The sequence below is a fragment of the Hypanus sabinus genome, chromosome 27, assembly GCF_030144855.1.
Source record: "Hypanus sabinus isolate sHypSab1 chromosome 27, sHypSab1.hap1, whole genome shotgun sequence".
Lineage (NCBI taxonomy): Eukaryota > Metazoa > Chordata > Chondrichthyes > Myliobatiformes > Dasyatidae > Hypanus > Hypanus sabinus.
In genome coordinates, this window is record NC_082732.1 from 22,570,279 (window position 1) to 22,591,441 (window position 21,163).

Consider the following 21,163-nt stretch of genomic DNA (forward strand, 5'->3'; position numbering starts at 1 on the left):
CTGATCAACGTTTTTGCATCAGTAATTACAAAACCGCAGGCAGTAAAATACCATATTTTCACCAACATTTCTGTGACTGCTGTTATCAGATTTTTTTTTCATTTTAATCCACTTTCAAATACATGACCTGTTTACAGACTTGTGTGTACTTTCAGAAACCAAGGCCGTTTAAACAAACGACCGGACTTTGAGCAAATCCCCAGAGCAGCTATTTATGTGTTTTTCCTCATTGACGCGTTCAACTGGCCGCATGACACACCTCGTGGCTGCTTTCCAACAAGCTCTCCCGACTGCTGCAGTCTCGCAGCCGACCAGCGGTGCAATGCTGTAAAATGGCGGGACATATCACAGGCATCAAACGGACACATATAATGGCGGGAGGTGAAGGGGGGAAAAACTCAAAATTGGGTCATTGTAGTAAATCAATTGCGCTAACTCAAGATAATCAGTTATTTCTATCCCGTCGAACATAATTCTCCCTAAAGCAATCCTTTTTTTTTAATTTCAAGGACATCAGTCTTTGTACGATTTTCATTGGGTGCAGTCATCAAATAATCTACCTTTCAGAAATTGGGTGGATCTAAAAAGGATATCACATGATCTGCTTCTATTGCAGTTTCAATGCGGTATGTTCTAATTTGCAATTGCTTCCCTACGTAGTAAATATAGTTTAAAAATCCTCCTTTTCTTGCAAGTAGAGAGGTAGTTCGATTTCCCACTTTTATCCAGTAACTTTTACAAAGATCTCCATGAATGCGATTATATGTTTGTAAATAATTCGTGATGCGACGAGAGTGACGTTTATCAGCGGAATAAATTGCCTTGTTTGCTTCTGGGCAAGCCTCTTGGGAGAAGCGAATGCCACACCGACATTTTTACACAATGCACATTATGTGGAGCTAGAAACTGCTCGACTACTGCAGAAATCCCGCATTCGAGGTTTTTTAAATTAAGTTTACTTCTTAAACTACGCGCAATAATAATTCTGTTTTCACAACGGCAACATTTGAAAGGAAACAATGTCCGACTTAATGTGTGAAGAAATTATTTATGCTAACTCAAATATAAACTATCTGCACATCCTATCCAAATTCTGTACTTCTGCACCAGGAACATTCAGCTAATGTTACAGAAGATTGTTAGTACAGGGAGGGCGGTGCGAAGAGTACAAAACTTTTTTTTCCCCTTTTTCCCAGTTTTGACAATTTTCAAAACGAAATGAAAACAAAACTATATGAAACAATCTGTACTTTCTACAGATGTTGCTGGATTAATAGTGTTTTCAGCATCAAGATAATTTTTCAGACGCCAACTATCTGCAGGTTTGTTTCGCTTCGGGGGGGGGGGGGGGTGATAAATAGGAAACTCTCAAACGCCTGCTTATATGGTAGCAACTTGATCAACATGACGGGGTGAAGATATATGCTGAAGACTACATGACTTGGAAATTATCACTTTAAAAACACAATGAAAATTTGAAAATGAGAAATGGTGGGTTACTCATCATAAATACAGTTAGGTTTTCAAACCGTCGCTCCCTCACTACGGAATCCAGTGGTATAGCCAGGAATCTGTTAACCTGACATGGAATCTACAATCCATAGATTTCACTGATTGTGGAGAAGGAAAGGGTCTATTAATTTTTGTTTAATAGTGGTTTGTTTAATATGTTATATTACTAGTTTTAAAAATGTTAATGCCACACATTGAAAAAGCAATTTAAAGCTGACAATATTTACAGTTGGGCTGTGGCATTTTGTGAACAGAACTTGTTCTGAGATCCACCCACTGACCACTGCTCTACTCTGGTTCTATCTGATCGAGCTTAACCTTCCCATTCAAATAAAGTATGTTCAGTCAAGTGGCAATAGTGAGCAACAGTAGCATCGAGGCCTTTTGGCTGCATTAGACCACATCTCTGCAAAGCAGCACTCCATATTATGAAAGTACTGTTGGTTTTTAAAAGATTGAGCTTTACACCACATATAAAAATGGTTCCAACTGCCCTATTGGTGATATTCCAGAGTGGCCAAAACTATCAACTCAATGTAGCATTTAATTTCCAAAGCTCTCTTCAAAAATCCAACAAATGACAGAGAATAATCAACACCTATACCGAATTATCTTTGTTGTGTGTGGCTTTTCATTGATTCTGTTGTGTTTCTATGTACTTACTGTGAATACCTGCAAGAAAATGAATCTCAGGGTAGTACATAGTGACATATATGTATGTACTTTGAATTTTGAATGACCAGACCTGTTTAACTTATATTGAAACAAAATAGATGCCAGAAATATTCACAAGGTCAGAGGGTGTCTATGGAGAGAGAAAACAGAGACCTTTTAGATCAATGACTCTTCATCTCTCTCCATTGATACCGCCTCACATGCTGATTGCTCACAGCATTTTCAGTTTCAGATTTTCAGCATATGCAGATTTGATATACATGGGGTTTTTAAATGTCTCTGATAAGACATGATAAAGACCAAAGCATGTAGAAATCAGACAAACAGGCCATCTAACAAAGCTGAGAATTATTAAAGGCAGTTACTCATAATGTAAGAACAAGGAAATGGATGTCCCAAAAATACCACAATTAATCTTCGGTACTACCTGTATAATGCTGTATCAATTTTCATACAAAATGAATCATGCATTACGAAATCACCTTGCCATGCAAAAGAACTCTAAGGCTGCATTTTAGATATAAAAAAATACTGATAGGGAATTGTACGCAAGTATGAGCAATAAAAGACAAGTAAAAAAGTTATCCAAAATGTAATGCTCCATGATGTTGCGTAAGGAGACCAGTTTTTTGATTTGTTAACTATAAACCTTACTTCTTATAAACTTATTGTCAATTTTTCTTCTGATGTTACAACGGTGGCAACATTTCACTTAGGCAGCACAAATGTCATCACTGTTAGTTATGCCTTAACATGCAAACTTAACATACACCCTTTCTGCCACTGCTTGCTCCAGTTATACAAATTAGTCACATGCAATTTTCCAGTAACAAATCTGTGCTGCCTTTATTTCAGGCAATACATTCCATGGACAAAACAACATAGCTGTTTCCATTTACTCAGCCTCTTTAGTATGATAAAAAAAACCAAGTGTTCTAGCACCAATATTAATGTCTGACAACCAGTTGCACAAGGAGAAATTAAGAAAAATTACCTTTGCTGAAATTGGATAAGAACACAAAAGCATGTTTTAAAAAAGACCCCTCAGGCCTACACCACCATTCAGTAGAATTATCGCTGATCTGATCTTGGTCTTGGCTCAACTTTCCTGTCTGGTTTCTTAACTGTTGATTCCACTAAAATCTAAAATCTCTTTCAATTTTGAACATACTTAGTGATTCAGCCATCACAACATTATTATAAAGATTCACGACCATCTCATTTGGTCTTATGTCCTGTATTTCACGAGATGAAATATTCTTTCAAATTGTGATAACAGGTTGCATAAACTTGGGTTGTATTTTATAGTAGGATAAACAATGATGCAGTTGAGTTGTCTCAATATTAAATTCAAAAGGGCAAAAAGACAAATCTGAGTTACAATACTTAAACAATGTTCTAATTTTCTACTTAACTATTAAAATCAAATTTCCAGATAACTTAGCATCCATAAGCATCATAAAAATTGAAGTGGATCATATCTTGACCAAGACTTGTTTAGTCAGTAAAAATCTTATGTGTATCTGCTAAATACATAAAATACCAAACAACTGCTAGCAATATACTCCAGACTTTTTCCAGATTACAGGAAATTATAAATTATTTAATCCATGCCGTCATTAACCATATAGATCCAAATACATTGCTGTTGTTTAAAACAACCGTCTCCACTCTAGCCAATATGAAACAAGTAATTCGAAATTTACAAAATACTATTTTTGTAAATGCACACTATATCCACACCAAGTATACACATCTTTGTATGTCTACTTTTGATACTTTAAAGATGGTTGGTGGTTTCACAATTTTTTAAAACACATAAAATTGTCAGATATTTAGCAAGCAGAGACAGGGTAATTTACTCAACAAATTAATCCAACATTACAAAAATATTGGAGACACAAGAGATTGCAAATACTGCAATCTGGAACAAATAGAAAATGAGATCCTTCATCTGGATTAAGAGCAGAAGGGATAAATATAAACATACAAGGGGAACAGATGGGCAAGAGACACTACAGTACAATTATGACTGCATTGTTCAAAATGCTATCAAACTAGAATTGTTTTCAAGATTTCAAGTATGCGCATGCTCTATATTGTATTTTTATATATTTGTATATTGTATGTGTTCCAGTTACAAACGCCAATTCTGATTGTCCAGGTAGAATTCTTAGCTACAGTTGTTCTTTCCAGCCCCAAAACTGACAATTATCTAACTTCATTATGCAGCATAACATGAAGGAGTAAACAACCTAAAGGCATGAAATCCTCAATATTTAAGTGCACAACAAAGATTATAGTGAATTGCTTAAGATACATCTGTGGTGTAGTATCGAAGTAAAATATTGCCAAACAGTACTTTAAAAAAATCTGGCTGGTGGTGTTAATGGCATCATAGCAGACTTCGAGGCAAGTGGTTCCGCTTTCCATCCATGCTAGGTTGAGTGGCCAGCTAGCACTTCGCCTCGTAAAAAATAGACAAATGTTAAGAAATATCAAGGTTGCTGGCCGATGAGCCACAAGGTGTGGAAAGGAACAACAACACAAGTTGTAAATAATAGGTAAAGCTTGCAGAGCTTATTGTTTGTCAGATCATTAACAAAATGTTATGATATAAAGTACTTACAGCTAAATGATGCTGTTTATCCCCTGGATGAACTATAAAGTATAATCTTTGTGGAGGAGGGACGGGAGCCTGAGACCCACATTCAACTATTGAGAAGCAGCTGCTTCCCCTCGGTTATCAGTTTCTGAATGGTCCATGAACACAATCTTGTTACTTTGACTTATTTTTGTAATTTAAAATGATTTTATGTCTTTTCATTGCACTACTGTTGCAAAACACAAATTTCATGTCATATAAATCAGTGTTAAATCTGAATCTGATTTTGATACATCATAGCTTTAATATACTGCTATATTCTTCCTTCATTGTGGTGTCAGCCCAAGATTTTGCTGCAGGTTTCATCACTCTGCTTGAATCCATTGCAGACCAATTGTAAATCAAAGTCAATATTGGTTTATATTTTTGAAAGGTTGCATTTTAGATAAAAAATACTGATAGGGAATTGTATGCAAGTATGAACAATACAGTTGTATTTAGGAGGAAGGTTGTTTCCCTTGTATATGAAACCAAATGCAGACACAGCAGCAGGACCAGCTGGCACCTTTGTTAAATATTGTGCCAACAAACCTTAACTGGTGGTTTGGAGCCAGTAATTTTGGACAAGTCATGATTTATTATTCATCTTTTTACTGCTAGCCATGCAAAGCCAAACTTTTCATTCTACAATCTTGTGCATAATTTACTTCACTTTATCTCTAAAAAAACATGTACACATGGATTAGAAACACTTTTCAGATACCACATGCTGAATTCATTTTAAAGATTGTTCTAAGGTAGTTAGACTACTAACATCAATAGAAAATATCCTATTTGAATTTGATTCCATCATTAGTTTGACCATTGTAAGACAAATGAAATTTAAAATGTTCTCACAATGATGAAACTTTCACAAACTATGCATAAGTAATTTATTGAACAGTAGCAGTACAGTAGGTGCAGCCTTCTTGGAGATGGGGCAGGAGCAGTAGTGTCAGTTGCATTCCTGATACAATAATCATGTGAAGTGATCCCAGGAAGAAGCCCAGACCAACATGGAATGTAAAATCAATTTTCAGATTTTGGAATGAATCTACCTTTTCCCATATCAGTAGCAACAGCTATCTTTAATAATAATAAATGGTCAGGAAGAGTAAATTTAAGTTTATGCCCTTCCATTTTATCAGAAAAAACTTCATTCAATGACGCCTTGACAAAATAATTCTGTTATTAAAAATGGACTTTCGAGTTTAAGTTATTACATAAAAGTGCTTTAGTTTAAAATGCAAACTAATCAAGATTAAACCTAATATGTATTCAATTCAATAAGAACATTTCTCCTGAATTTAATAATTGTTCCAATTAGATTCTACTGCAATTTAACACTCTTCATATACCAGATTACAAGGAGGCCACGCCCTCTTCTTAGACCAGACTGTTTACACGCACAAAAAATGACAACAGTGTACACTTGAAAATTCTAACGATTTGAAACATTAATGCCAAATCTTCCTTTTGCTGAAGAAAGCATCCAGGCTACCGTCGCTGAATTCGCCCGCCTTGCTCCTACTTTTTTTTAAAATATTTCTTAAATATACAACAACGGTGTACGACGGAAGAAAAACTCGTCGATCAAACGCTATTTAACACAGATTCACTTTATGCTAAGCTAAAGGTTTCCAACGATTCTCCACGCTGTTACAAAATAACATAAGCTGCAAATACAATGGTAAGTATTAAATACACCAAATATTGAATATTGTAACAATGAATTAGCTTGAGCTTTGTTTCACAACCACAAGCTTATTTGTATGTTTCCCCTGAAGTAGAACACTGTTCCAGATCGTTTCTTTCTGAAGCCTTTTGCACCCTCCCTCCCCCTTATGCGTTTCTCGCGTTCTCCAGTGGGGGAGGGGTGGGAACTGGCTTATTTGCATTTCAAACTGTTATACAGAGATACCGCGCTCTTCTATAATTAAATATGAATATAGACATCAGATTCTGGAAACCACAAATCGTTTCAATTCTTATAACCGTTGTGGTAGTATACTACGTATTAAAATTGTTTTAATTCTACAGATCTTTTGCTCGTCCAATCTGCTGGGATAAAGCACTAAAAACTGCAAGAATGTTTTTCTGCCTCTTAAAGAATTAAAATAAACTATTTTAATATAAAGATGAATTTATTAAAAAACGTATTTATAGCACTTGTAGATGTGCTCCCGTTCGCATCCACGTGGAGACATTGTCAAGATTAAGACACATTATATGCGTTCATATAAAAGTGATGTAATGCAAAATGATGGAATTTACATTACACCAGTAAACGAATATATAAAATATAGACATAAAGAACGTCCAAAACGCAAGATAATCGATGCTTATAAATGGGAGATAGAACAGGCAAATTCATCTTTATTGCAGTCATTAAATGCATGTTCTACTACTTCATATAAGATTCTTGACAAACTCCAGACTTAGATCTTATGTAATTAGATGTAACTTAAGACTGCGAACTTGATAACTTTGACAAATCACCAAGCAACTGTAACTAAGCGACTTAAGCATTGATCTAAAATGTAGAAACTTTTTACTAAAATCCTTTATCTAAACGCGGAATGCTGGCAAAATATACCGGATCCCCTTGTTACCATTTGTTTTCCATCGCACAATATGACTTTCAAATACCAGTTCCTTCTCCATTCCTACTCCTGTCAAAAAGCGAGAAGTCAGGTGTAGAGGTTTTGTAACAATGTATTTGCATCTTTGTCCAACCCTTCGGCCCCTTTCCATTTGTTAGAATAAAAATGAAATGATTTTCGATGCCTTCCCACCATTTTGAACACGAGATAAAAACTCTTACAGATCAAGTCAACCGTGGTTAGTTTAACTAAGATTTATCGTGTTCTTTTAAATCAAGCAACACACGGTTTATTATCAGGTCTGCTAATCTCAATGAAATCGGTGTTAAATCCCTAGTGCGTTGTGCAGTTCATAACGATATTTCCACGGAAAAAAATCGATGAGCTTTCCCGTATTATTTTAAGTTAGCTAGCTTCTGTTCTTGAATAGTTGTGATGCACCCTCCAACAGTTCTGGTATGTCTTTTGTGTTCAAAAAACGTAATAGGGATCAAGGAAGCAAATTTATAAGACCATTAACATACTGTTTCACAAAATACTGTGTCAAACATTATAGTCATAGCATCATACACAATATGGTAATTAGATTTTGCTACACATCCTCCGACAAAGTACATTTCAAATGCCAAACGTGAGGTATGATGCCGAGAATGGGATCCGCCATTTTACTCACGCTAGCACCACACGCTACGCTCAGTATCCCTATTTTGTCATTACCCTCTACATCAATACAACCGCTGATTAAAACATAACAGTTAAAGTTAGCAGCAAACAGTATGCACACTTGCGACTGGCTTTCGCAACGTAGCCATGTTTTAAAAAGTAAATTAGGTACAATTTCCCAAATTCCATCCATACACGCGAATTCGAACCTTTTTCAATTGAAACTCAGATCACTCATTCCTTTCTGGAAAATGCAATACAGTGCAAGATCTCCGGCTGAAAGATCAGAATTCATCATAGAGAAACAGGAACACATTTGAAAGCATGGCACCTAAAACTTAGTATTTTTAATCAAACGATTTCAATGGCATATTTCCTGCCAGCAGAAGTGTATCACGAGCCTGCAAATTTTCTTTCTTCGCTATGCAGGGTCAAGCAGCTTCTTCTGATCGAAGATAAGCGGCCCCTTTGCTATTAGCAAATGTGTTGTGCAGGATTCCCCTCCCCCAGTCCTGTTTCCCACAGACGGTCCTGTCCTCCATTACAGCTCCCATGTGTCTAAAAACACATCCTTCCCTCTCACGGGGCTGGAGCTTCCCAAACTCATAACGTTTTCCAGCATTAACTGGACGTTATTGCAAACTTCACGCTGCAGCGCACAGCGGTATTTTAAAAAAAGTACCGATTTAGCTAAGTAGCTGACTAGAATGAGGGGGAAAAAAGACAAAACGTGTTTGTGTCCCATTTCACTTTTTAATTGCACGGTCTTTCTTCTCTGCGGAGCTCGTCGAAGCTGTCTGGTGACATGAGTGAGCGTATATAAGGAGATCGCCTCAAGATTGTAGCAATGCCACACAACAATAGGAATACAGTCGGGCCGCCTCTGACCTGCTTTGCTAAAGTGGAGGATGTGAACTTAATCAGCAGTGTGTGTGTGTATATATATGGATCTCACCTACACAGCTGCAGCAAGACGCCGGCACTTTCTCCGGTTTCATTTACCCGAGCGGACTCGAAGCCGGGCCCACACAATAATACACTAAAAAAGAGTGTTTACTTCATCTCTCGCACTGCCAACTTACCGCTTAAAATGCTCGATAATCTTGTCTTCGCGGACATTTTCCGGCAAATTCCCCACCCAGAGGTGCCTGGTTTCTCGTACCATCCTTAGCGAGTCATAGGACCCCCGTTCAGTGTGTGAAAGTCCGTGATCGGGGTTGGCTGCTGGCGGCCCCAGGCCGGGTTAATCCTTGAGGTAAAATCCCACCATTAGGCTAACGCACACACTTACTCCTCGCTCGCGCCGCCCGACCTGACGCGTTTTTTTTCCTCGAGACGCTAACAGTGCGTCCCGAGACCCGATACTGAGGAGAACCACGCATGCGCGGAATTCGCGACCGCGGGCGCGCAAGCGCCACGAAACCCCGGGTCGATTCGGCTCCACGCACGCGTGGAGAAACCCTCGCCTCCCTTCCCCCTCCCCCCCCCCCCTCACCCCGCCACTTCCCAGCCGAAAGAATGGACGCCGTCTACGCATGCGCGCGCGCTATCTTTTCCCCATCGTTCGGCTGAAACTGCGGAACCCGCGCGTGCGCAGTGGGCGCGGCGCCTCCCCCTCCCTCCCCCCCCCGCTGCGCGACGCAAAAGGCTCCACAGCGGCAGCAGAAGTGCGCGTGCGCAGAAAGATAGCGAGGGGGAAAAAAAAGTGGTCTGGCGTGTTGTCTGCGCAAATGTGCAGAGTTGGTGTCTAGTGACTGGGAGGAAAGTTCTGGAAAGGCTGCTGTCGGCGCCGGAGCGCGATGAATAGAGAGGAATCTGAGAGCGCAGTTCCAGGGATATCCACTATTCCATTTAAAGAATAGATCTGTTTAATTCGTGTCCTTCGACTAATACTAGATTTTGGATGTTCTGAACGATATGGGAAGATTTTAGATGGCTTGAACGCCGAAATGACCGATTTGAGGAAATACAACCTTCAAAAAAAAAGAGCTTGTTACCAGTAGCTTTGTCAGAAAACTGCTGTGTGTTCGTGGGGTTTTCTAACAGGAATATCGTCCATTTCAGTCCTTTGTCCCTGTCTTTGTTCCCCTCCCCTTTCCCTTTCCAATCGGCGCCATTTTAAGGCGATGGAAAGTTCTGGAGAGTCCGCCATTTTGTGGCACCCAATTTGCTGCCCTAACAGGGAGTGCAGCGCCTAGAAACTGCTGGAATACCAGAAATATAGACTACCTTGTGGCTTAAAATAGTGGAATAACAAGCACTTAAGCCCTATACGATCTTAAAGTGTGATCTTTCTTGGAAGATGCTATTTCGTTTAGTCATATTGCTAAATAAAACTGGCTTTGCGTCCAACCTGTACAGATCAACTGTTACAAGATCGCTAAATTTAGGATATGTTAAATTTATATCGGGTTGGAGAGAAAGAAAATTCTCTGGGGAAAGGACAACAGTTTGGGTAGTGATACCACAATACAGTAAGTGTTTCAGAAAGGAGACCAATATAAAATACTTTATTAAATTTTGTATTTAATCATTACGTCACCATTCAAACATACATTTACAAACATATGTACAGACATAGCCTGACGGGTCACATGCTTCTCACGCTCTTGCTGTAAAATTGAGACCAAAAAAAATCACAAGTTTAATAGTTTTTTGGGTGGAGGGTTCGTGTTAAAACGGGTTTTCCGGCGATCAGCTGTTAGTGGGGGGGGGGAGGGTTAAGTTTTAAATGCTGATTGAAATTGCGAAATGTTCTTTGAATTCAGTTTGTGTGTCAAATGGTGCAATAGGCGGTTTCAAATGCCTGCTGTTTCAGCAGGCCCATTTTTATCAAGGGGGGGAGAAAAGTTTCAGTTATATAACGTGTTTGATATTCTGGAAATTAGCTGCATATCACAAAGTTGAGACGGAAATGGAACTTGGTTGCAGAAAGGTTACTTGTTTGACCTATGTACTTTATAATCAATCAAGGATTATGTTTGCTGTTCTTGGGTATTTAGCCATAGTGACCTTTGGTGCAAGATACCGAGGAGGGAAGGGCAAGGCTGTAAAGTACATGACTCATACGCTTACAGCTTTTTCAAAGGCTGCAATTATGTTCTGCAGTTGGCACACACGCAATAAGGTTGCATTTTGTGATAGTGGTAATATAAAAGCAGAACATAAAAAGGGTAATGGCGTAGTTATCGGAGAACTTTGGATTTGTGTTTGGTGCTAAACAACAATAATTCAGAATTTGTTCCAAATGGAAGCTTTTGATCTAACTAATGTACTGCACTGTGTCTTGTGTACCTGATAATTGGGTCTTATTTTAGTTACACGTATTTTTAGAAAATGCCCTTTGGAGGCACTTGCATTATTTCTGATTTTGTTTTCTTTCTCTGAATCGTCTATGGTAGACTCAGGGTATTAAAAAAGAGAATTCTTGTATGGAAGGGAATATATTTAGAAACCCAGATGAATACAGGTGTATGTTAAGCTGTTCAAATGTTTTCGAGCATCAGGGATATGACATTTCTGCAGGAACATGGTGTTGATATAGAAAATCAGCCACTTCTATTATTTGTGAAGGCTGGTAATAAATAATTTTGTAAGTGAACACCAATTAAAATGCATCACAAAGCAAAATTGAAAGTGTTTTCTGGAGTTTCCTTATATGGCATGTATTTTACTTAATGATAGTGAACCCAAATTACCTTTGCAGTCTTCACTTGTGTGTAGTTGGGCATCTTTTGGTTAACACTTCTTTGACCTGTGCATTTTGTCCTTTCCAAATAAAACAAAAACAGAAGAATGTTACCCCAAAGGCTGGTGTGTACATGTATATGTCTTTGGATTACATTCTGCTGACTAAACTGGTCCTAAACAGAACTGCAATTTAGCTTCATGTTCCATTTATATGTGTACTTAGTGATGTTTTGTATCAAATTCAGTAGTTGCTTCCCAGCAACCAGTTTTGTGGTTTCCCAGCAACTACCTTTTTGTTTTGTGGAAACCATGTACATTTGTTCCAAACTGGCTTTGTTTGCTATTCATTGGTTTAACTGTAAATAGTTACTACACTTTTTGCTGTATTTTATGTTTATTACTGAGGTTTCCAGAAATTCTCTGTGATCTAAAAATGGGTCACATTGCTTCAAGTGCCTTGATACTAAGAACATTTTATCTGAATGTCTGATTTGTATTTTAAAAATGTAAGTTTCTATTACAAAGCCACAAAATAGGAACAAGGGTACGTCCCTTAAGCTTGTCCTGTGGCTGAACTGCCCTAGACCACACCTGTGCCAGTTCCAGAGAGCCCTCAATTGTGTAATCATACAAAAATGTATTCAACTCCCCAAGGTATTAGTCTCCTCAAACTTCTGGGGTACAGAACTCCAGCAGTTAACCACCTTTGGTGAAAATGATTTGTTACACAGCTTTAAATGACTGTTTCTTTTCTAACTCTGCCTTCTTACTCATGGAAACATCTCAACCTATGTAATGCTCCCTTAGGAATTCACATATCAGTAAGATTGAAGATTTTCCTAGTCTTTTCAGAAATTAGCAACTTCACTGATGGACGTTTTCCAAATATTGTTTGGAAAACGTTTAATTGTTTGGAGCTGTTTAATTAACAATAGGTCTCTAACCAAATATCCTTCCATGTCAATTTGGTGGAAACAGAAGAAAAATGGTAAAATTAATTCAGCCCAATATGGATTGTCCCTTTATTTCGGTTATTTCCTCTATTTAAATAGAGGGGAATATTCTGCATGATGAACAGCATCTATGCATAAAAGCATTTCACATCAATGATCAATTATCACTAGTTATAGAATCAGAACACAGCACAGGAATAGGCCCTTCAGCCTATTCTGCCTTTCAGCCTGAACCTGAATAGAAGCACTCCATCTTCCTCCCATCCATGTACCTATCCAAATTTCTCTTAAGTCATACTTGCATCCACCACTTACTCTGTCAGTTTGTTGCACACACTCAACATTTTCTGAAGAAACTCCCTTTAAACATTTCTCTTTTCACCCTTAATCCACAACCTCTAGTTCTAATCTCACCCTACCTCAGTGGGGAAAAAAAACTTGCATGCATTTACCTTAAATTTTACCCCTGTTTACATTTAACCCTCATCAAATCTTCTCTTATTCTCCTATACCCTAGGAAATAAAGTCCTGATCTGTTCAACCTGTCCTTATTACACAGATAATGGTTCCTGTAACTTTTGTGCATGGTAACTTCCCAGAAACAACAATCAACAGATTGGTTTGGATCTCCATAGAGGAATAAATATGAATGGGGTAGCAGGAGAAAACTTCAACTCTTCTTCAGAAGGAAGAGCATATTAAGAAACCCTCATTTTCTCTTAGAAATTATAGCAGGGGTGCTTGTGCATCCGTCTCTGGAGCACTCTTCTGGAGAAGCCCGCCAAGAACAGAATTGGTATCAACTATCTCCTGTCACAGACTGGCATCTAATGAAGAGTTCAAACTGCAATGAAATACTGGCTTTTTTTGCTATCCAAATGCTCCTTGACCTTAGTTTTTACAGCATTGTTTTTATTTTTGGTTCCCAGAAACCAGTATTGTAATACTTCTTAATTATATGTGTTTGAATTCTTTTTTTCTGATAACGATAGTTCATCATGTGACCTTTAAAAGAAAAATAGGTTTCTAAAATGCAAAACATAGTCTCTAAATGCTAGCAGTTAGATAAGCTTCTTCCATATTGTGAATGTCTTTTATCGTTTCTCTGCTTGTATTATTCCAAACATCGATGTTTGTTACTTGATTTAATGGCATGTGCAATTTAGGAAACTACTTTCATCCATTTCTAAAAATGAATACACAAGGAGCTTAAATTAACTTTGTTTATTAGCATTTATTTAGTTACTTTAAAATTATCACATTTCCTTAAAGTTCTGATGCTCTCCTGACGACCCTTAAAGTATCCATGAAATGTTTCATGGGTGAATTCATCTGGACACCCATATGCATGTCCTTTCCAGATCAAATCATTGGCTAGCATGCTAATAGTTTTTCCCTCAATTCAAAGATGTTGCATTTAACTTAAATTGACACCAATTTATCATAGGTGTGTGGTCATGGACCCTTTCCTCTTATAACTATTTTCATCCAAGTGAAATCCTTGGATGTATCGGACATGTGGAAAAAGTATGTGACCACAAACCTACATTACACCAAGTTATTCAACTAACCGTGAAACTACTAGGTTATCTAGAGAGAAAGTAAATGGTTTTCTGATGCCTTTGAGGGATGGAAATACCTCTTCAGCTGGTGAAGTGTATGTGTGACTCCAGATCCATTGATTTAAGTTAACTCCGAACTATATCCTCAATTATATAGAAGCATTGGATTAGGAGTAAACCATCTGGCCCTTCAAGCCTCCTCTGCTATTCCAATGATCACACCAGATTCTTAGTACCATGCTTTTATTTCTTACTGCCCTTGCTGAATTCTGTGCTTGGACGTCTGTCTGTCTCCCTTTAAGTATATTTTGTCTTCACCTCCTGTCAATCCTCCCATCTGAATGGGGGAGGAGGGAAGTTTTTATAAATCATATTTCAGTATTGTCACCCTGTATCATGAAACTGTCACCCCTGATTCCAGACTCTTTTCCTTTTCACCAACCTACCCCTCCCTCTCTTCACCTACTGACTGGCAACGTCCAACTATTCTGTATCAGCCCCAATTTCTCCTTCAGTGACCATAAATCCCTGTATGGTAAGACTATCCTTGCCAAAACTGAGTATTGTCTTACCAAGGTCTTCTATAATTTTAGTAAGACAAGCTTGCTCCTGTCTTCATTACAAAATGGCATGTAGACCAAAATACTACTTGATACTTCAACTGCTGGTCACACTTGCATGTTTGCTTTTGATAACTGGTGTTTAAAGACATTGTATTTGTTTGTACATTAATTTATTACTATTTAAATAATACTTTGCCTTTGTGTTTTTCTTACCAAAGCTGATAACTTCACCTTCCTACAGGCAACTATTGGGATATTTTACCTCCTCCAACTCCCTTCCTCTCTTCTCTCCCCCCCCCCCTCCCCATTAGGGAACAAAAAAAATTTAGACCTACCTTGTAGATCTGGGGCCTTCTGAAAAATGCATGACTGCAACAAATAGTACTTGTTTATGTTTGTCTTGTAAACTGTCACTTTGCAATAGTAGTCTCATTCAGGATTTCCATCAATCTTAAAAATTCTTGGGTGATACTAACCTTTAGTTGAGATAGTAGTGTTAGTTAGCCTTGCTGCTGCTTTCATTGAAATTAGCTAAGATTTTGGAGGACTGGTGCAAGACACTTGTGACTTATTTTTTGCTCATAATATTTAGATTATTGCATTCTTGTTAATCCAAGAAATAATCAGTTTAGTAGTGTAATGTATAACATTAGGATGCTCCAACCTGTCAAACTAAATTATTCTGATTTGTTTTGGATTTCTCAATACATACCTTGTCCTGATTTACATATTAAATGTGTGTTGTAAAATGACCAAATGTCGTTAAATGTGGAAGTTACTGTTACTAAGTATAGTTATTAATATTTTGTAGGTTTCATATTCAGAATAGTGCAATGATTTATTTCGCTTCCGAGAACCCCTGAAATCAACTGCAGTAGCATCCTGAATGTGCAGATTTGTAATAGGAACTCTTTCTATTTTGGGAATTGAATCTTGCTGCTTCTGTTAGCTAGTATATGCTTCAAGAAATACATTTATACCAGTGTAATCACTTATTTTCTCAGCAGCATTTTACCTAGACTCGATGGTAAAACAGTTATCATACTTTTTTGCAGAAATATAACCCTTACGCAATATTACAAGTATGGATAAGCTATAAGTTACAGTATTAGGTTGTACTTGGGGGACGTTTACTTTGAGGATTTTATTATTCTTTGTACTTATATTTTGAGTACAAGTGAAAGGTTTTTTCTGTTTTTTTTGTTAGTTAATTAAGGAATATATTACTATGAAGGCATTATTTAAGGCCCAAAAGAAATTGCATTTGAAAAAGGGAACTGCCATCTTGAATCATTATGGTCTTTTTGGTGATTTATTTGTACTGTGTTTCCAAAGAGTTGTGTGTGGCTTCAAGGGGACTTGCAAGAGTCAATAATCTCATATCTGTTTTCAGCTTGTGCACTTGGGTAGGACAGGTTGTGATTATGGCTATTGTGCTTGGATTTGTCTACATTGCATTTTGTTTTTATGATGCTCTTGCATTCATCATCTTGAAGTGTTTTGAGAGACTGGTCATGGTATGCATTAATTCCAGCCTCACAAGCAATCTTGACTTACTGCTGCTTGTCCACTGACGTAATAACTCTATGGTAGGCACCATCTCCCTGACCTACACTCATCTCTGGAGCATCTGGAAAGCAAAGACACCTATGTTAGGCTATTGTTTAATAACCACAGCTCTACCTTCAGTACTACAATTACAAACAAACTCATCTGTAAACTCCTAATCCTGGGACTCAGTGCTTCATGTCCAACAGACCACATTCAGTAAGGATGGGCAGCCAACACTAACATACCATAAGACTGCATCCTTGTCCCCCAACCCCATTGCCTATACACTAACAAATGCATAGCCAGATTCTGCGTTAATTCCATGTGCACATTTGTAGATGACACCACTAAATGGGCTGTATCTTAATGAGTTGAGTAAAGGAAGCCTAGTGATATGGTGTCATAACAACCTTTTCCTCAGTGTCAGTAAAACAGGAGCTGGTCATTGATTTCAAGAAGAGGCCGCAATAAAGAGGCGCCTCTTTACAGTAACAATGTTGACATTGAGACAGTTGATAGATTCAAGATCATGAGCGTGAGCATCACCAATAGGCTACCCTGATCCAATCACATTGATAGGACCTTACTGCTCCTCTACTTAGGAAGCTAAGGAAATTTGGCACAGCCCCTTTGACCCTTAACAATTTTTATTTATGCACTATAGAAAGCTTCCTATTGTGTTGAATCATATTATGGCAGTTCCTCTGCTCATGACTGCAATAAACTAGAGATGTGAGCACAACTCAGTGCTTAATGGAAACCAACCTCCCCTCCACAATCTCTGTTTACACATGTCACTGTCTCAGTAAAACAGCCAGCATAATCAAAGGCCCCACCCACCCCAGACACTCTCTCCACTCCCCTCTACCATTGGGACAAAAGGCACAAAAGCCTGAAAATATTCCACCAGGCTCAAAGACAGTTCTTTCATTAGAAACTATTGAATGGTTTCCTGATGTAATAATATGGACTCTTGACCCCTCTCTACTTAAGTGATCTTTCTTACCTGCACCACACTTTCTCTGTACTGTAACACTTTATCCTACACTTTATTTTACCTTGTACTTAATGCACAGTTATAATGTATGGGCAATATGCAAGATAAATTTATCCACAGTACTTCAGTTCAAGAGACAATAATAAACCAATTTTCCTCAGTCAATGAAATAATACTAAAATGCAGCCGTCGGTTGTAAGGAGACATGTAACTTGTGCGAACTATTTGGTGGCAGCACAAATCAGTGTTTAGCCCGTACCTTTTCTTGATTTTCTCTTGCACCTCTCGAGGCTGGAATGTATTTGCAAGCTACTCAATCTTGACACATTCTCCTTGTACAAATTGTGTAATGCAAAGTGATGACACAATATTCCACTGTTTAGGCTACACAGCCAAGTCCAATATTGCACTTGGCAATTATAAAAATGGTATCCAGCAGTTGGAATTGCTGGATGGCATTTAGCATTCCTAACTTCTTTCCTCCTTATCCTGAGAACAAATGTTTTTTTGCCACCCAACCTTTGATTAAACCACTTGGCATAAATCAAGGATTAAAACTGGTTTGTATTATTTCAATAGTGTATATTGATTTCTTTTACTGTTTCATTGTGATGCAGTGGAACAGATGTACTTCAATATGAATTGAGGTGGGACAGTTGCTGCTACTTTAAAAGACCCTTTGTTATTCAAGTGACATATATATAATTAGTTCTGTAATTATGCTGGTTCCAAAATGTAATACAACCTAAAGCACGATTGCTTATATTTAAGTTGGATATATTTTAGGGGTCAGTGTTATTTGATGTGTGCAACTTCTGATCTAATGTAAATAGGAACAGATATCAAGTACAAAGATTCACAACTTTTAATATGAAATAGTATATTAAATGTGCTACATATGGAAAGATTGCTTAGTCCTTGGAACTGGCAGCAATATATTTGGAGCTGGTATCAGGAAGATAAATAAAACTTTTTTCATAAAATTAAAAAAAACTTGGATGCAGTTGAATTAGCTTAAAAACATGCCATCTTGCCCATCGTGCCTGTACCCATCTCAAAGGCTTACATGAATGCATTTTTTCTTTTACATTGAGCTTGTGTAGACAAGTACTCTTTACTTATCACAATGCATGATACAGTAAATTAATTCATTATACAGGCTTTCCATTCCATACCTGCCCAATCAGGAAGTGATGATATAATTTCATAATAGGGAAAATGTGACTGCCAGTTTGTATAGCCCCTCAGTATTATCACTAAATTTGTAAGGAGGGTGCTGATGCCAGTCTTATAGCTGATAGTTATTTTGGGTTTGATCATCGGCTATTCATCAAATCTGGTATTTTCAAGGGTTCTTTTTGGCACATTAGAGCTAAGTATACAGAAGCCTCTCACATAAATGGGGTCTGAGGAATGGTTTTTCAGCAGTCTTAAGTTCTGATACTGTCTATTTGAAGTGATTAGAAACGAAATAGAGATTTGCAACAACAAACAGCAGTTCACAAGTTGAATAATTCAGTTCTAAAATCTGGTCTTCAAGGAGTGGAGCTGGTACTTAGGGATATGTTACAAGTCTTGCAAAGGATCTGTTTGTTGAGTGGAAAACATCCTTCTTCAGTTGGGTCAGGAGATAGAACAATTCCACATTTCTGTAATACAACATGAAACATTTTAATCCACAGAATGAGTAAATAGACATTACATTCCAAACTCTTCACTAGTGCTAACTCGAATTGCTAGCATCCTAATCCCACAACAATTAATCTGATTGTGACAAAGGGTCTAAGTGGATTTCTCAGCGCACAACCCTGTCCCTAGATTAACACACAAACAATATCAACCCCAGAATATGTACTCAAAGGAAATTATGAGTGATGCTCCCAGATAAATTAAGTCACTGGACCATTCCCTTTATAGAAGTTTAATCTATTCCTGGTCTTCGTTAAAACTGACTAGACCTTGGCCTCAATGCCTCCTTGTGCAATTATCTCATTTGCAGACCCCAGTCAGTTCGGATTGGCAACAACATCTCCATCAGCAAAGGTGCACTACATTAAACTGTGTGTTTAGTCTGCTGCTCTACTCACTTTACTCTTGCGACTGTGTGGCTAAACACAGCTGCAATGCCTTATTCAAATTTGCTGATGACACCACTGTCGTAGGCCAAATCAAAGATGTTGATGAAGCAGCATATAGGAGGGAGGTTGAAAATATGGTTAAGTGGTGTTATAACACCAACCTCTTATTCAATGTCAGCAAGACCAAGGAACTAGTTACAGACTTCAGAAGGAAACCAGGGGTACATAAGCCAGTTTTTCATCATAGGATCAGAGTTGGAGAGAGTTAGCAACTTTAAATTCCTAGGTGTTACTATTTTGGAGAAACTGTTCTGGGCCCAGAATGCAAGTGCAATTATGAAGAAAGCACAGCACCAGCTCTACTTCCTTAGTGTCTGCTGAGATTCAGCATGACATTAAAACTGTCACAAACTTCTACAGATGTGTTGTGGAAAGTTATTGACTGACTATATCACAGCCTAGTAGGGAAACACCAATGTCCTTGAATAGAAAATTCTACAAAAAGTAGTGGATACAACCCCGTCTATCATGAAGAAAGCCCTCCCAACCATTGAGCACATCTACATGAAATACTTGCAGGAAAGCAGCAGCCATCAAGGACCCCCTCCGCCCAGGAGGTGTTCTCTTCTCGCTGCTGCCTCAGGAAGGTGTAAGAGCCTCCAGGTTCAAGAATAGCTGCTACCCCTCAACCATCAGATTCTTGAACAAAATTGGATAACTTCACTCAAATTCACTTGCCCCACTGTTGAAATGTCCCACAATCAGTGGATTGGATTCTTTTCCAAGGGCTCTTCATCGCATGTTCTCAATGCTTATTGCTTTTTTTAAACATTTTTTTTGTACTTGCACAGTTTATTGTCTTCTGCACTCTAGTTGAATGCCCTAGTTGGGTGGTCTTCCATTGATTCTGTTATGATTATTAGTCATAGATTTATGAAGTATGCCCACAAGAAAATGAATCTCAAGGTTGTATATGATAACATAAATGTATTTTCATAATATAATTTACTTTGAACTTGGGACTTTATAGTAAGCTATCAAATGTTAATATCAAAATTTGTCCTTACAATACAGTTCACACAGAAACAAAAATGTTTCCATAGTAATACTATGCAATGTTACGCTAATGCAAGGACATTAATCTACTTTCACAAAGGCACAATACATGTCTGTCACATGCAATAATTCACACTAAAAATAGTACTCATAACACAATGTACTCCGCTTCTGCACACTTCACACTTCACCTCCAGACAGCAGTTTGTTCAGTTGTGCAGTATCCAGATTTCAACACCATCTGCTAGTATAATAGTGTTACATTTAGTATACTGGGTTTAGATGAACCGTCAATGCCCTAGTCTATTAGCTGTAAAGACTAGATTTAATACTCTTTTACAGTATACATTCAAGGTAACCAGTCCAAGTGATACCACATTGAAGTTGGCAGCAAAATCAGTGCATGGTGTCTGATATGCCACACATTACTTTAAAGTTAGCAAATTGAGATCTCTTTTGCGTAGACCTTTCATCACATTGAAGTGAATTTTCATCATTATTCTTAATATTACGTATATTAGAGTAGTTTATGGTGGTTGCAAAAGGCAACTAAGTAAAAATGCAATTGTTATATAAGGATCAATTATCTGTTATGACTGTGTAGAGAAACAAGAAA

At 37.8% G+C, this 21,163-nt stretch overlaps 2 protein-coding genes across 7 annotated transcripts in view; both read right to left on the minus strand.

The window, feature by feature from the left end:
• Positions 1-9,469, minus strand: part of spen (spen family transcriptional repressor) — a 91,744-nt gene extending 82,275 nt beyond the window's left edge. For all 3 annotated transcript variants that reach the window (XM_059951920.1, XM_059951919.1, XM_059951918.1), the window contains exon 1: positions 9,180-9,469. In XM_059951920.1, coding sequence (XP_059807903.1) covers positions 9,180-9,262 — 83 coding nt within the window. In that variant the 5' untranslated portion in view covers positions 9,263-9,469. The remainder of the gene's footprint in view (positions 1-9,179) is intronic.
• Positions 9,470-18,260: 8,791 nt separating this feature from the next.
• Positions 18,261-21,163, minus strand: part of LOC132382069 (filamin-binding LIM protein 1-like) — a 37,839-nt gene continuing 34,936 nt past the window's right edge. For all 4 annotated transcript variants that reach the window (XM_059951921.1, XM_059951923.1, XM_059951922.1 and 1 more), the window contains one exon: positions 18,261-19,062. In XM_059951921.1, coding sequence (XP_059807904.1) covers positions 18,949-19,062 — 114 coding nt within the window. In that variant the 3' untranslated portion in view covers positions 18,261-18,948. The remainder of the gene's footprint in view (positions 19,063-21,163) is intronic.